This window comes from Ranitomeya variabilis, chromosome 7 (assembly GCF_051348905.1).
Source record: "Ranitomeya variabilis isolate aRanVar5 chromosome 7, aRanVar5.hap1, whole genome shotgun sequence".
In the NCBI taxonomy this organism is placed as follows: domain Eukaryota; kingdom Metazoa; phylum Chordata; class Amphibia; order Anura; family Dendrobatidae; genus Ranitomeya; species Ranitomeya variabilis.
In genome coordinates, this window is record NC_135238.1 from 102,572,010 (window position 1) to 102,589,473 (window position 17,464).

Sequence of the window (17,464 nt, forward strand, 5' to 3'; positions counted from 1 at the left end):
GTCTGGTGCAGGCCTTCCATGCCAGATTTGCAGAGAAGTCTGGGGGTCCATTAGCCCCCCGCTAAGGGGGAGTACTGTCATGATTTGGACAGTGTTAATGCCCTGCCCTCTCAGGGTTAATTGTTGTGGCCTCCTTTTGGATCTGGGAGGAATGTTTATACACATGCTGGACTAAGATTCTCTGTCAGTTATACTTTCGTTTTGTCTGTGTGCCTGACCCCCAGGTGTGCAAGTGCATACTGGGTTGTTTGTTTGCCCTCCGTGCCTTATCTGGTCTGTTTGATTTTCTCGTCTTCCCTGTTTTGTGTTTCTAGCCATTCGCTTACTCGGCTTTTAACCTCCGGCTTCCACCTGACTATCCTTCTGTCTCACCCTCCAGTACTTCACTTATCCCCATGGTTATTGACCTCGGCACGTTGGAATACTATCCGGCGCCATTCGACTCCTTTGCACCCCAGTGCCTTGCTCTGTCACTGGCCACTTCCCCTCTGTCACATGGTTCAGGTCCTGCTTGCTACCCGGTGAGTTCTCTGCTGTTTTGCTCTGGGCTCCCTTACAGCAGCGAGTAGCCTCCCAGCAGTAATTACACTCAGGAGCCTTGACGCTAGCCCTACTGTTATGATCTGGTGACTTTGGAGCCGCATGAACTTTCTCTGGAGTAGGTGGAAACTGTACTGACCGCAAAACCTGAACTAACACCGCAACTAGAAGTAGCCGTGGGGTGTGCCTAACAAACCCTAGACACCTCGACACAGCCGGAGGACTAAATACCCCTATAGATGAAAATAGGAATACTGCCTTGCCTCAGAGCAGAACCCCAAAGGATAGACAGCCCCCCACGAATATTGACTGTGAGTAGGAGAGGAAAGACACACGCAGGCAGAAAACAGGATTCAGCAAAAGAGGCCACTCTAGCTAAATAGGGAAAGATAGGACAGAATACTAAGTGGTCAGTATTAAAACCCTTCCAAAAATATCCACAGCAGATAATACAAAAAGTTCCACAATCTAACTAAAGACATGGAATGTAAATCTGCCACTCCAGAGAATCCAACAAGACTGAGAAAATACAGACACAATCTAAGCTGGACAAAAAAAACCACTGAATAGCACAGAATTATTAAGCACACAACATGTGTGCCAAAGAAACAAAACCAGAAACTTATCTTTGCTGATTTGGAAGAAGGCAGATGGAACCAAACCAGGACCTAAACCTACCAACAACCATGGACAACTGGCAAGGACTAATGAATCCTGCACGCCTAAATACCCCAGTCAGAACTGCAATCAGCAGATACACCCGACCAGGACTGCAACTCAGGGACAACTGCATTACCACCTACAACCACCGGAGGGAGCCCAAAAGCAGAATTCACAACACCCTACCATTTGTCCTATCAGAACTTTTCGCCTACTTGGGGGTACCGCCGCGCTTGTAAGAAAGTGGGTACCAAACTGTGGGGTCCACTTTTTTGTGTTGCCTCTTGCAAAGAACTAAATACGGGCTAAAGCAAGATTTTAGTGAACAAAATTTACTTTCTCATTATTACGATTTAATATTATCAAATTATGTGTAGTACCTGTGGGTTCAAAATGCTTACTATACCCTGGATAAAATCCTTGAATGGTGTTGTTGACTTGGGGAGGGGTTTTTGCTGTTAAGGCACCTTAGGATTTCTGCAAATGCGAAATGGTGCCCACTAGGGTTGAGCGACTTTTACTTTTTCAGGATCGTTTCGGGTTTTGTGAAACCCGACTTTGTCAAAAGTTGGGTCGGGTTAAATCTGCCGATTATTGCGAAAAGTCGGGGATCCGACTGAAATACGAAACCCAATGCAAGTCAATGGAGAATCAAAGTCGGCAGTGAGTGGAGGACAGGAAAACACCAACAGAGCCCATTTTAATGCCAAAAACATCTATTATTGTTACTTAAGCTTATCTATCTTAATTTACCTTATAATAATAGTTAGCCATAGAAAATTTGGGTGTCATTTGGCAACAGTTGTGGGGGGAGTAGGGCTGGCTCAAGTTTTTTCTGGGCCCAGGAAACGCGGACTATGTCACGGCGGTGGAGCAGGGAGAGGTAAGTATTTCAACTTTGCAAGTGCTGTGATCCTGAGCAAGCAGGGGGGCACACTCGTTCGCATTGCCACTGGCACAGGGCCCCTCAAAGTACGGCGTTGTGATTGATGGTGGGGGCGCCTCCCACCGGCAGAGACACTTTTGCATACTATGAGGGGCCCTGTGCCAGTGACGTCGCCAATGAGTATGCCCCCCCACCTGTTGAAGGAACCTGCACTTTCATCTGCACCTTCCTCTTTGTCCCCATGTAAGGTGGTATAGTATGCGAGAAGGGGAACCTGAGTTTCAGCAGGGTCAGATTCAGGCTGTGTAGAGTGCAAGAGGAATGTAGTGGTCTGTGTCAATGTACCAGCAGACTCATCTAGCAGTGGCTGGGCAATGGGCAGGAATGAGGAGGAAACACAGATATAGGCCCAAAATAAAAAAGTAGGCTAAAAGCTGTTAAAAATTGGTAACAGGAGTAAACAGGCGGCATTGGTTTGTTCAGTGGAGGAGAACAACAATCAGCGGCAGACACCGTTAGTAGGCCCAACCAAACAAGTAGGCCAAATGCAGTTTCATATTCTAAATATAGGCCGAAAGCCTGAAGATTGAAGCTCAGCTTTGTTTAGTAGAGGAAAACAAGAGGCGGCAGCAGACAATGTTACTAGGCCCAACCCAACAAGTAGGTCAAATGCAGTTTAATATAAAAAATATTTAAACGGAAGCCTGAAGATTGAAGCGCAAGAAAAATAAACCAGGAGAACACCAAGGAGCGGCAGACACCGTTAGTAGGCCCCAACCCAACAAGTAACCCAAATGCAGTTTAATATTTGAAACGGGACAACAGTTGAAGTTCAGCTTTGTTCAGTGAAGGAAAAAAAAGATGCAGTGGCAGACACCGTTATTACGCCCAAATAATAAAGACAGTGGTAGTAGGCGCAAAGTATTAAATTGAGTCCAGGGCCCCTGTATATTTTAACTATCATCTATCATTTCAAATAATTCGTATTGGCAGTGCCATTTCAGGTTTTACCCGCACAAACTACACAGTGGTGGAGCTGGGAGAGGTAGTATTGCAAGTGGTAGAGCACAGTTCAATCTGGGGGGGAACACTCTCTCGTGGGCGGCGGTACTGGCACAGGGCCCCTCATATTACGACGGTGTAATATGAGTTGTGGTTCAGTGTCTCCCCCCAAAAAATGAGGAAGTCTGGTGGAAGAGGCCGTGGGCGGGGGTTGCCAGATGGTGCTGGTGGTGCTGCATCTCGTGGTAGTGGCAAAAGCACAGTAGCACCTAAGGCTGGAGGTGTTCAGCCTGTGTCATCGTCTGGCTACACAAGGCCTCGAAGGCTCCCTTACCTGGGAGTAGGAAAACAGCTTTTAAAGCCGGAGAAGCAGGAAAAAGTGTTGTCTTTCCTTGCTGACTCACCCTCTAGCTTTTTTGCCTCCTCTTCCCAAAGTTCTAAATGTAAGAGCAGCCAGTCGTCAGTGGATGCTCCCGGTCAGGAAAAAGACATTTCCTTGTGTCTTTCTCCCAAACCAAAAGTGAAGGATGCAGGTGGTGACACTACAGGTTACTCCATGGAGCTCTTTACACATATCGTGCCTGGGTTCGAAAGGGAAATTGTACACTGCCAATTACAAGAAGAATCGGACATGGAGTGCACTGATGCACAGCCACAGCTAGCTTGTGATGCTGTTCCATTGACTCTGATCACTACATTGCCCTCGCAGTTTACTGAGCCAGAATGTGACCCTGATGAGACTATGGTGCCCTGTCCCGAACGCTATAGCACCTTACACGGTGACACTGAGGAAGGTGCACATGACAATGAGGAGGAGGTGATAGATGACCCAGTTGTTGACCCAGATTGGCAGCCATTGGGGGAAGAGGGTGCCGCTGCCACTAGCTCAGAAGCGGAGGAGGATGATCCGCATCAGCCATCTACATTGCAACAGCTGTCATCTGGCAGGCCCGTATCAGGCCAAAAATGTTTGTGAAAAACAAAAACAGTTTTAGGAGAGCGTGGCCATTCAGTGAAGGTAGCACAGCGCACAATGCTTGAAAATGTTTTCGATAGTAGGAAGAGTGTAGTGTAGCAATTTTTTAACCAAGATCAGAATGATCAGTCACAGTCAAAAGTTATCTGTAAGAAATGCTCCAAGACCTTTAGCAGAGAGAAGAATCTTCAAAATTTAAATACAACGTGCATGCTTAGACATTTAACCACCATGCACTTGCAAGCCTGGACTAACTACGAAATGTCCCGTACCGTTGGTGCACCTGCTCGGAATGAAGGTAGTCAGCAATGCTACATTGCTTCCCTCACTGTAAGCCCACCGGTTAGGACACCACCAGCAGCAAATGTGGAGATATTGTCGTAAGGCCAAAGCAGTCAGGGAATCACAAGGTTATTGGTAGGAAAGACTCTATGTTGGCCAACAACAAGAATACCATAACAAACTCTCTCAATCCGCCATGTCCACCACCCCCACCATTAGTTCCACCATATGCAGCTCCCCAGTCCAGCTCACCCTACAAGAGACTCTCGTTAGGAAAAGAAAGTACTCATCCTCTCATCCGCGTACACAGGATTTGAACGCCCACATTGCTATACTAATCTCATTACAGATGATGCCCTACCGTTTGGTTGAAAGCGAAGCTTTCAAAGACCTGATGGCCCACGCAGTACCACGCTATGACCTACCCAGTCGACACTTCTTTGCGAGAAAAGCCATCCCAGCCCTCCACCAGCATGTCAAAGACTGCATTGTCCATGCCTTGAGGCAATCAGTCAGTGGAAAGGTGCACCTCACAACAGATGCATGGACCAGTAGGCATGGCCGGGGACGTTACGTGTCCATCACGGCGCGCTGGGTTAATGTGTAGGATGCAGGGTCCACAGGGGGCAGCCATAGTGGGACAGTTCAGCCTATCCCACAGTCTAAGGAAACAGTTGGCATAAGGCGTTCGCCACTCCTCCTCCTCCAGAAGCGAAAGCTCATGCACAGAGTGCAGTCGCCCTACCACTCCATCCGCAGCTGCCAGTGTTGCACACGGGGTGTCCCATTATCGAACAGCTAGAGGTAAGCGTCAGCAGGCTGTGTTTCAAATGAAGTGTTTGGGCGACAACAGACACACCGCGGAAGTACTGGTGGAGTACTTGCAGCAACAAAGTCAGTCATGGCTGGGCAGTGTACATCTTGAGGCAGGCAAGGTATTCAGTGAAAACGGAAGGAATTTTATGGCTGCCATAGCCCTTTCAGAACTGAAACACATACCTTGCCTGGCTCACACCTTGAACCTGGTGGTGCAGGGCTTCCTCAAAAATTATCTAAAGTTACCAGCCCTGCTCCTGAAGGTGCGAAGACTTTGCTCGCACATCCGCCGGATGCCCATACACTCCAGCCGTATGCTGAACCATCAGCGATCGCTGAATCTTCCCCAGCACCGCCTAATAATCGACGTTGCAACAAGGTGGAACTCCACACTGCACATGATTCAGAGGCTGTGCGAACAGAGGCGTGCTGTTATAAATTTGTGGGAGGATACACGGGCAGGCACTTGGATGGCAGACATGGAGTTGTCTGGTGTGCAGTGGTCGACGCCATCATAAGCATTAACATCCCACTTATGCGTTTGCTGATGCAGAGTTTGACGCACATTAAGGAGCAAGCGTCTGCAGCCGAGGAGGAGGGAAGCCTTGATGACAGTCAGCCATTGTCTGCTCAGGGAACTGTCCAGGACGAATTGGCGGACGAAGAGGATGAGGAGGAGGATGATGGGGATGAATATGTATGGGAGGAGGATGATTCTCAGGTGGCAATAGAAACTGGTGGCATTGGAAGGTCTGGTACAGGTTTATTGCGGGACACTTGTGATGTTGATTTGCAAGAAAGTGGGCCTCAACCCAGCATAAACAGTTAATTCACACCTGGATCATTGGCCCACATGGCTGAGTATGCCTTGCATATCCTAAAAAGGGACCCCCGCATTGTTAAAATGATGACCGATTACGACAACCGGTTGGCCTGCCTCCTGGATACAAGATATAAAGGAAAACTGCAAAATATCATGCCACATGAGAACCTAGGTCAAAATATCATGCCACATGAGAACCAAACAAGCAACTCTTGTAGACCGTTTTTGGTTCAGGTATTCCCATCACACAGCGCCGGTGATGGTTCTCACACGAGCTGCAGGGGGCAACATGGCAGAGGTGCTAGAGGTGCAGAAATCCAAAGTGGCGTTGGACAGAGGGGTTTTACGACAAGGTTGTGGAATGATTTCGCAATGACCGCTGACACGACAGGGACAGCTGCATTGATTCAAAGTGACAAGAGACAGCATTTGTCCAGTATGGTTACAAACTACTTTTCCGCCCTTATCGATGTTCTCCCTCACAGGTCATTCCTCTTTGATTACTGGGCATCTAAACGAGACACCTGCCCTGAATTGCCAGAATATGGATTACAGGACCTCGATTGCCCTGCTGTCAGTGTGCTTTCAGAAAGAGTGTTCAGTGCTGCTGGTTCAATATTGACCGAAAAAAGGACACGTCTGCCTACCAAAAATGTTGATTAGCTAACCTTCATTTAAATTAACCACTCGTGGATTTCACATTATTTTGCCCCACCTTCTCCTGCTAACACGTAGCTTGCCTGAAAGATGACTTGCTTTTGGGGGGAAACACAGAACCCCCAACTCTGGCCCTGTGGTATAACACAACACTATGAATGTGGCAGAAAGTGTCTGCCTGATATACGACACACTAGCAGTACAGCTGAATATACACTGTGTGAGAATTTGAATCTCCATTTTTTGAGGGGGAGACACTGAACCCTAACTCTGGCCCTGTGGGATAACACAACACTATGAACGTGGCAGAAAATTGCTGCCTGATATACGACACACTAGCAGTACAGCTGAATATACACTGTGTGAGAATTTGAATCTCCATTTTTTGGGGGGAGACACTGAACCCTAACTCTGGCCCTGTGGGATAACACAACACTATGAACGTGGCAGAAAGTGTCTGCCTGATATACGACACACTAGCAGTACAGCTGAATATACACTGTGTGAGAATTTGAATCTCCATTTTTTGGGGGGAGACACTGAACCCTAACTCTGGCCCTGTGGGATAACGCAACACTATGAATGTGGCAGAAAGTTGCTGCCTGATATACGACGCACTAGCAGTACAGCTGAATATACACTGTGTTAGAATTTGAATCTCCATTTTTTGGGGGTAGACACTGAACCCTAACTCTGGCCCTGTGGGATAACACAACACTATGAACGTTGCAGAAAGTGACTGCCTGATATATGACACACTAGCAGTACAGCAGAATATAAACTGTGTGATAATTACTATCTCACTTTTGGGGGGAGACACTGAACCACAACTCTGGCCCAGTGGTATAACACAACACTATGAACGTGGCAGAAAGTGGCTGTAATTATTGTAAAAAAAATAATAATACTACAATAACAAGCTTCCTACACTGATCTCAGGGCAAGTATGGCAGCAATAAAAAGGACTGCTGAACAAAAAATTTGGTAGACAAATAAACAAGACAGGTAACTGTGCAGAAAGGAGCAACAGGATTTTTGCTTTGAAAAAAGCAGTTGGTTTGCACAGCACCGTGCACACAGCTATGCAGCTGCTGCACTAAAATACGACCTCCACTGCCCCTGCACAAAAAGGTGGTGTGGGACAGTGAAAATTGCTCCAGTACAAGCGGTTTGGGGGTTTATATTTCCTCCCTAACTCTGTCCCTGCCTCTGACTAACTGCAGCAACACCTCTCCCTATGCTCAGATCGGCAGAAGTAAGATGGTGGTCGGCGTGCACGCCCCTTTATAGCCCCTGTGACGCCGCAGACAGCAAGCCAATCACTGTCATGCCGTTTTCTAAGATGGTGGGGACCAGTACCTATGTCATCACGCTGCCCACACTCTGCGTGCACCTTCATTGGCTGAGAAATGGCGCTTTAAGCGTCATGAAACGCGACTTTGGCGCGAAGATCGTGTACTGCATGGCCGATCCCACACTAGGATCGGTTCGGGTTTCATGAAACCCGACTTTGCCTAAAAGTCGCCGATTTATGAAAATGACCGATCCGTTTCGCTCAACGCTAGTGCCCACCTTCTTTTTCAGCCAAATTTGTGTTCCACAATTCAAATATTATTTCCTTTCCGAGTGCTGCCATTTGTCCAAACAGAACTATTTTGACTACATGGGGGGTATTTTTTCATTCCACTTTGCAATAATTCCCGCGTAGCATCTGAAGTATTATAAAATTTCCTGAGAACAGTTTTGAAGTATTTGAGGGGTTTGGTTTTTAAAATAGCATCATCTTCAGAGAGATTCCAATATATAGGTCCCTCAAAGTATATTTAAATCTGAATAGTTAACTAAAGAAACCGTTTTTGTGAATTTGATGAAAAAATGAGAAATTGCTGCTTAACCCCTTTACCCCCAATGGTGGTTTGCACGTTAATGACCAGGCCAATTTTTACAATTCTGACCACTGTCCCTTTATGAGGTTATAACTCTGGAACACTTCAACGGATCTTGGCGATTCTGACATTGTTTTCTCGTGAGATATTGTACTTCATGTTAGTGGTAAAATTTATTTGATATGACTTGTGAAAAAAACGGAAATTTGGCGAAAATTTTGAAAATTTCGCAATTTTCCAACTTTGAGTTTTTATGCCCTTAAATCACAGAGATATGTCACGCAAAATACTTAATAAGTAACATTTCCCACATGTCTACTTTACATCAGCACAATTTTGGAACCAAAATTTGTTTTTGTTAGGGAGTTATAAGGGTTAAAACTTGACCAGAAATTTCTCATTTTTACAACACCATTTTTTTTTAGGGACCACATCTCATTTGAAGTCATTTTGAGGGGTCTATATGATAGAAAATACCCAAGTGTGACACCATTCTAAAAACTGCACCCCTCAAGGTCCTGAGTACGCTGATACCCAATATGTGAGGGGGAACCACTGTTTGGGTGCATGGCAGAGCTCAGAAGGGAAGGAGCGCCATTTGGAATGCAGACTTAGATGGATTGGTCTGCAGACGTCACGTTGCATTTGCAGAGCCCCTGATGTACCCAAACAGTGCAAACCCCCCATAAGTGACCCCACATTGGAAAGTAGACCTCCCAAGGAACTTATCTAGATGTGTTGTGAGAACTTTGAACCCCCAAGTGTTTCATTACAGTTTATAACGCAGAGCCATGAAAAAAAAAAAAAAAATTTTTCAGAAAAATTATTTTTTTAGCCCCCCCCCCCCAGTTTTGTATTTTCACAAGGGTAACAGGATAAATTGGACCCCAAAAGTTGTTGTCCAATTTGTCCTGAGTACGCTGATACCCAATATGTGAGGGGGAACCACTGTTTGGGTGCATGGCAGAGCTCAGAAGGGATGGAGCGCCATTTGGAATGCAGACTTAGATGGATTGATCTGCAGGCGTCACGTTGCGTTTGCAGAGCCCCTGATGTACCCAAACAGTGGAAACGCCCCTCAAGTGACCACATATTGGAAACTAGACCTCCCAAGGAACTTATCTAGATGTGTTGTGAAAACTTTGAACCCCCAAGTGTTTCACTACAGTTTACAACGCAGAGCCGTGAAAATAAAAAATCTTTTTTTTCCCAAAAAAATGATATTTAGCCCCCCAAATTTTTATTTTCCCAAGGATAACTAGAGAACTTCGACCCCAAAAGTTGTTGTCCAATTTGTCCCGAGTACGTTGATACCCCATATGTTGGGGTAAACCCCTGTTTGGGCGCACGGGAGAGCTCAGATGGGAAGGAGCACTGTTTTACTTTTTCAACGCAGAATTGGCTGGAATTGAGACCGGACGCCATGTCGCGTTTGGAGAGCCCCTGATGTGCCTAAACAGTGGAAACTCCCCAATTCTACCTGAAACCCTAATCCAAACACACCCCTAATCCCAACGGTATCCCTAACCACAACCCTAACCCTGACACACCCCTAACTCTAATCCCAACCCTAATCCCAACCGTAAATGTAATCCAAACCCTAACCCTAACTTTAGCCCCAACCCTAACTTTAGCCCCAACCCTAACCCTAACTTTAGCCCCAACCCTAACCCTAACTTTAGCCCCAACCCTAACCCTAACTTTAGCTCCAACCCTATCCCTAACCCTAGCCCTAACCCTAACCCTAGCCCTAATGGGAAAATGGAAATAAATACGTTTTTTTTATTATTTTTCCCTAACTAAGGGGGTGATGAAGGGGGGTTTGATTTACTTTTATAGCGTTTTTTATATCGGATTTTTATGATTGGCAGCTGTCACACACTAAAAGGCACTTTTTATAGCAAAAAAGTTTTTGTGTCTCCACATTTTGAGACCTATAATTTTTCCATATTTTGGTCCACAGAGTCATGTGAGGTCTTGTTTTTTGCGGGACGAGTTGACGTTTTTATTGGTAACATTTTCGGACACGTGACAGTTTTTGATCACTTTTTATTCCGATTTTTGTGAGGCAGAATGACCAAAAACCAGCTATTCATGAATTTATTTTTGGGAAGGCGTTTATACCGTTCCACGTTTGGTAAAATTGATAAAGCACTTTTATTCTTTGGGTCAGTACGATTACAGCAATATCTCATTTATATAATTTTTTATGTTTTGGCACTTTTATACGATAAAAGCTATTTTATAGAAAAAATAATTATTTTGGCATTGCTTTATTCTGAGGACTATAACTTTTTTATTTTTTTGCTTATGATGCTTTATGGCGGCTCTTTTTTTGCGGGACAAGATGACGTTTTCAGCGGTATCATGGTTATTTATATCCGTCTTTTTGATTGCGTGTTATTCCACTTTTTGTTCGTCGGTATGATACTAAAGCGTTGTTTTTTGGCTCGTTTTTTTTTTATCTTACGTTGTTCACTGAAGGGGTTAACTAGTGAGACAGTTTTATAGGTTGGGTTATTATGGACGCGGCGATACTAAATATGTGTACTTTTATTGTTTTTTTTGTGTTTTTAGATAAAGAAATGTATTTATGGGAATAATATTTTTTTTTTCTTTATTTAGGATTTTTTTTTATTTTTTTTTACACGTGGAATTTTTTTTTTTTACTTTGTCCCAGGGGGGACATCACAGATTGCTGATCTGACAGTTTGCACAGCACTCTGCCCGATCAGCGATCTGACATACAGCCGTGCAGGCTTACCATTGTCTGTTGTGGACCCGGAAGTACTCCCTGCAGGACCCGGATGCAGCCCTGTGGCCATTTTGGATCCGGGGACTGCAGGGAGGAGACGCTCGGTACAAGGTGAGTACATCACCTTGTACCGATCGTCTCAGGGAAGTACGCAGGGAGCCCCCTCCCTGTGCGATGCTTCCCTGTACCGCCGGTACACTGCGATCATGTTTGATCGCAGTGTGCCAGGGGTTAATGTGCCGGGGGCGGTCCGTGACCGCTCCTGGCACATAGTGCCGGATGTCAGCTGCGATAGTCAGCTGACACCCGGCCGTGATCGGCCGCACTCCCCCCATGAGCGTGGCCGATCGCATATGACGTATGACATACTATCCCGTCGGTGGTCATACGGGCCCACCCCACCTCGACGGGATAGGACGTCAGATGTCAGAAAGGGGTTAACACTAACATCTTAAGTTGATGCATGGAAATTGTTAATTTTTACTCCTCGCCACGACAGCACCCCACTGGAGAGAGGGATCCGCCCCGCAGGAACAGGAAACCTACAGAGAATTAAAAGGGGGCGGTCCGCCTCTCCTCCTCAGTTTAGGTTTCCTGTTCCTGCAGGAACGACAGGACTTCTACAGGCATACCTGGGCTAAGCATGCCGCCTGTGCGGTATCCGTGGGAACAGCAGGGGCTGCAGCCTAGAAGCAGCATCGGGGGAGTTCCGCTAGATGGCTCCCTCCTCGTCTGGGTAACCATGCAGACGGCCGGGTCCGAGGAGGGCCGCCCGGCATCATCTGCATCACGCGGCGGCAGCAGGTCGGGTGAGTGAGACAGCGCTCCCGTTGCGGTCCGGCGTCAGAATCCCGGACCGTGCATGCGCCGACCGCCATATCTTAGATTGCCCGGAAATACATAGTGAACTTCCGGGGCATCCTGGCCGGCATCAGCGGCAGGGGGAAGCGCGGTTTCGCGCATGCGCAGTGCTGCACTAAAAAAAAAAGGAAAGGTGCACTATTTAAACCGCCAGACAACTATCATCCGGCGATGCAGAGATGTCATCCCCAGGTGCCATGGACCCCACTGTTGGAGATCCAGTACCATCTGCCAAAGATCACACCAGAGGATCCTCTGAGACCGCTCGTAAAAGCGACGGATCCAGGACAGGATGTCGGCCTTCTGATCCGGTACGAATTGCTTCACTGGGTGAGTTTTTAACTCTGCCTATTAAGCTGACGTTGTCTCCCTCCTCTCTCTCTTTTCTCCTTCTCTCGCTATGTTATGACTAGGCTAAAAGACGACAAAAAAAAAAACATAAGGAATGTGCCTTGTGTAACCAGCCCCTTCCAGACTCATACCCCAAAAAACTTTGTAAAGACTGTTTCAAAGAGATGACACAGGGAGCAGCAGTGTCCATTACGGACTTACGTGCCATTATTAGGGAGGAACTAAAAACTATGGCCCAGGAAAAACTGCATAAAATTAGCTCCAAAATACCAACACCTGTGTCAGACTCCGAAAGTGACCAATCCGTGCTTTCAGAAGCCTCCCTAGCATCATCATCATCATCGTCTTCATCAGAGATCGAGGGACGCTCATGTTTTCCCTTAGACAGTGTGTACAATTTGGTGAAATTGATTAGAAATACCATGGGGTGTGAGGAAACAAAGGGTGCGCAAACCACGCAGGACATAATGTTTGTGGGTTTAGCAGGGAGAAAGAGGAGATGTTTTCCAGTTTTACCAGCAGTGAAAGCATTAATTAAAAGAGAGTGGGAGAAGCAGGATCAAAGAAGTTTTTTTGTCCTCCGCGTCAAAACGTAAATATCCGTTAAGTGACGAGGAACTTCTTACATGGACCAAGGTCCCTAAGGTTGACGCAGCTGTAGCCTTCACCTCTAAACAGTCCACTCTACCTGTAGAGGATGCGGGACTACTTGTCGATCCTTTGGATCGTAAGGCTGAATCATCCCTTAAGCGTTCTTGGGAAGCGACTACAGGAATATTCAAACCTACTGTAGCCAGCACTTGCGCTGCCCGGTCAATGCTCATTTGGATTGACCAGTTGGACCAGCAAATTGAAAATAAGGTTTCAAGAGAAAAACTGTGGGCGGCCAACCCCTTAATACGAGGAGCGGCGGCCTTTATGGCGGACACATCCGCTGACGCTCTCCGTTTGGCAGCAAGATCTGTAGGCCTCGTGAATAATGCAAGACGAGCGCTATGGATGAAAAGCTGGAAAGGGCACGCGCAATCAAAAACTAAAATATGCGCAATCCCATGTGATGGTGAATTACATCTTTGGTAAGACCTTAGACGAAATACTCAAAAAGGCAAAGGACAGGAAAAAAGCTTTTCCTGACTCCTCTATTCCCTTTTACAGGAGAGCCTTTAAGAGGAGACCGTTTGGCAAAAGGAGGCAAACGGATAGGTCAGCAACATGGACTGCTAAAGAGGAAAAACAAAGAGGTACCATGTTTAGAAGACCCAACCCCCCAAAAGAGAACAAATACTGAGGATATACCAGTAGGCGGCAGATTGAAATATTTTGCCGCCCAGTGGAAAAAGATAACAACTAGTTTGTGGGTTTTAAATATCGTCCGAGATGGAATTAAATTACAATTATCTCGAGTTCCCCACGAATCATATATTATAACATCCCTCAGCTCGCCTGCACAACAACAGGCTCTGGAGCTTGAAATTCAAACCCTGTTATCAAAACGGGTTTTGGTCCTGGTTCCTGAAGGACAGGAAGGTAGGGGATTCTACTCTCCCTTATTCCTGTTTTCCAAACCCGACGGTTCATTCAGGACAATCATAAACCTTAAAAAACTCAATTCCTTTATTGAAAACCATACATTTAAGATGGAATCATTAGATCCACTATAAAACTCCTTTTTCCAAACTGTATGATGGGGGGCATTGATTTAAAAAATGCTTATTATCATCTCCCTATCCATGACAGATACCAAAAATTCTTCAGGGTAGCAGTGACAATCAAAGGCAAGATTTGTCATTTCCAGTACGCAGTCATGCCCTTCGGCCTTTCTACAGCGCCAAGGATCTTCACCAAGATAATGCTAGAGGTGATGGCCTATCTTCACCAAAAAGAAACATTAGTTGTGCCCTACCTGGATGACTTTTTAGTCATAGGAAATTATGTTACTCAATGTGCTGACCGCTTGGCTCACCCAATTTCCTCTCTACAGGATCTAGGGTGGATAATCAATACCAACAAATCCAGACTTACTCCACTTTCCCGTCAAGCATTCTTGGGTTTCCATCTAGATTCCATAACCCAAAAGAGTCTTCTGCCTCAGGTAAAGATACTACTTATCAGACACAAAGTCCTATCTGCAATAAATAGTCCACGTATATCCCTAAGGCAAGCTATGTCGTTGCTGGGATCCCTTATTTCTTGCATACCTGCAGTAAAATGAGCTCAGTATCATACCCAAATGCTGCAACACCAGATTTTACAGGAAGAAAGACGGTTATTTGGTTGCCTAAATGCAAAAATAACCTTGTCACAGGAGGTTTTAACTTCCTTAACGTGGTGGCTGGATTCAGACCATTTAATGAGTGGTGTTCCATGGGTAATAACGCCATCTCATACCATAAACACTGATGCCAGTCCTCATGGATGGGGCGCTCATATGGGAAATAATTTTTGCCAAGGGTCATGGGACATGGAAGAACGCTACAACTCATCTAACCTTAAAGAACTAGATGCAGTAAAATACGCCTTATACCATTTTCTCCCACAGCTTCGAGGAAAAGACGTCAGAATCCTGTCCGACAACACCACCACAGTGGCGTATCTAAACAGGCAAGGAGGCACTCGATCACAGACTCTGATGTCTTCTGCTGGACAAATCTTGAATCTAGCGGAAAGTCACCTGACATCCCTTACTGTGCTTCACATAAGAGGGGAAAGCAACCAGCAGGCAGACTTCTTAAGTCGACACACCTTGAGACAGGGGGAGTGGTGCCTAAACCATCATATTTTTCAGGACATAGTGTCCCTATGGGGTCGTCCTCAAAAAGATCTCTTTGCCACGAGAAGAAACAAAAAAGTCTGAAGATTTGCCTCCTTATCTCCAGCGGATCATCCGGACATTCTGGACGCTCTCCAAGCCCCTTGGCAGTTCAGTCTGGCATACGCCTTTCCTTCGATCATATTACTACCACAGGTCATACGCAAAATCAGAGAAGGAGCGAGAGTTATACTGATAGCTCCATTCTGGCCCAAGAGACCATGGTTCTCGTGGCTGCAAACCATGTCGGTCTCAGACCCTTGGGTCCTTCCCTGGACACCCAATCTTCTCTTCCAGGGACCGTTTTTCCACCCTCAGGTGGACAATCTCCATCTGACGGCCTGGAATTTGAGAGGCAGATGCTAAAATTAAGGGGGTTCTCGGAGGGATTGATTGACACACTTCTCCAAAGTAAAAAAAACCTTCCACCACAAGAACTTAAATGAGAATATGGAAGAAATTCCTACAATTCCATACATTTATCCTGGAATTTCTTTAAAAAGGTAGAGAACTAGGTTTAACTGTAAACACCTTAAAGGTTCATGTTTCAGCACTAGTAGCCCTCTATGGCCATAACATTGTGGGAGATAGATGGGTATCCCGATTTATCACAGCCTGCGAAAGAATAAATCCTGTTAACATACCTAGAATTCCACCCTGGGATCTAAATTTAGTTTTACAAGCCCTAACAGACTCTTCATTTGAGCCAATAGATTCAATACCCATCAAAAGCCTATCACTAAAAACGGTCCTCTTGGTAGCACTGACTTCAGCTAGGAGAATCAGTGACATCCAAGCACTCTCTATAGATCCACCTTTTTTGTTAACTTTTCAGGATAAGTTAATTCTTAAACCTGACCCTTCCTACGTTACCAAAGTAGCAAAGAAATTCCATAGGTCACAAGAAATAATCTTGCCCACTTTCTTCAGTAATCCCTCCACTCCTGAAGAACAGAAGTACCACACTCTAGATGTTAAAAAAGTAGTGTTAAAGTACATTGAAAGGACCAGCAGCTGGCGACAGTGTAGGCCTCTGTTTATTTCTTTCCAGGGTCACAAAAAGGGTCATGGAGTAACAAAAAGCACTTTATCCCGGTGAATCAGAGAGTCTATCAGACTGGCTTATTCCGCGAGAAAAGAAAACCCTCCATAAGGCATAACAGCGCACTCTACCAGAGCGATGGCATCCTCCTGGGCAGAAAGGGGAGAGGTCCCAATTGAAACTATATGTAAGGCGGCCACTTGGTCAAATCCTTCTACATTCTATAACCACTATAGGCTTGACCTATCGTCAACTTCTGACCTAGACTTTGGCAGGACTGTCCTCAGCACGGTGGTCCCCCCCCCCTAGGTGATGGTCTCTGAAAGATCTCCAGTGGGGTGCTGTCGTGGCGAGGATTAAAAAGCCGGATTACTCACCGGTAATGCTCTTTTAGTGAGTCCACGACAGCACCCTCTTACATCCCTCCCTACATTAATATAGTACATACTATTAAGTAAAAATTATTTTAATCATAAGCAAATAAGTTTGAAAAATGAAATAAATGATATTTGCCTAATACTGGCGGTAGCGGTCCTCCGGGTACTCTGAAATCAAAACCGAGGAGGAGAGGCGGACCGCCCCCTTTTATTTCTCTGTAGGTTTCCTGTTCCTGCGGGGCGGATCCCTCTCTCCAGTGGGGTGCTGTCGTGGACTCACTAAAAGACCATTACCGGTGAGTAATCCGGCTTATTACAGTCTTTACCACCCAAGGCTGTTTGTACCTTCATGACCAGTCCGAATTTACAATTCTTACTAGATTTGAGAGTCCTCAGTGGTTAATACTTTTCTAAATATTTTTTGATGTACTGGCTAACATGGTACAAAGATATTTATCTTTTCTGTATCATAATTCTGACTAGTGTGTCACTTTGAGGTAATTACTCTGAAATGGAATAGATACATCTAAGGTCTTAAATGGGTTAACTAATTTGTGTGGCATAGCTATTTGATTTAAGTGCATAAACATTTAAAGTTTGAAAATTGCTAGATTTTCTAATATCTAACATAATTTATTTTTGTCTCAGGTAACAGTTTATACATCATTTGTACAAATGCTTGGACAGGTAAGTGTAAATTAAAAGTGTCCTTTATTGCATTAATAATTACATAATGTTTCC

The 17,464-nt window shown here is 45.5% G+C and overlaps 1 protein-coding gene across 1 annotated transcript in view; it reads left to right on the top strand.

Moving 5' to 3' along the window:
* PGAP1 (post-GPI attachment to proteins inositol deacylase 1) overlaps positions 1 to 17,464 on the top strand; it is a 1,745,445-nt gene that overhangs the window by 1,164,370 nt on the left and 563,611 nt on the right. The window contains exon 19 of the mRNA XM_077275621.1: positions 17,372 to 17,410. Coding sequence (XP_077131736.1) covers positions 17,372 to 17,410 — 39 coding nt within the window. The remainder of the gene's footprint in view (positions 1 to 17,371; positions 17,411 to 17,464) is intronic.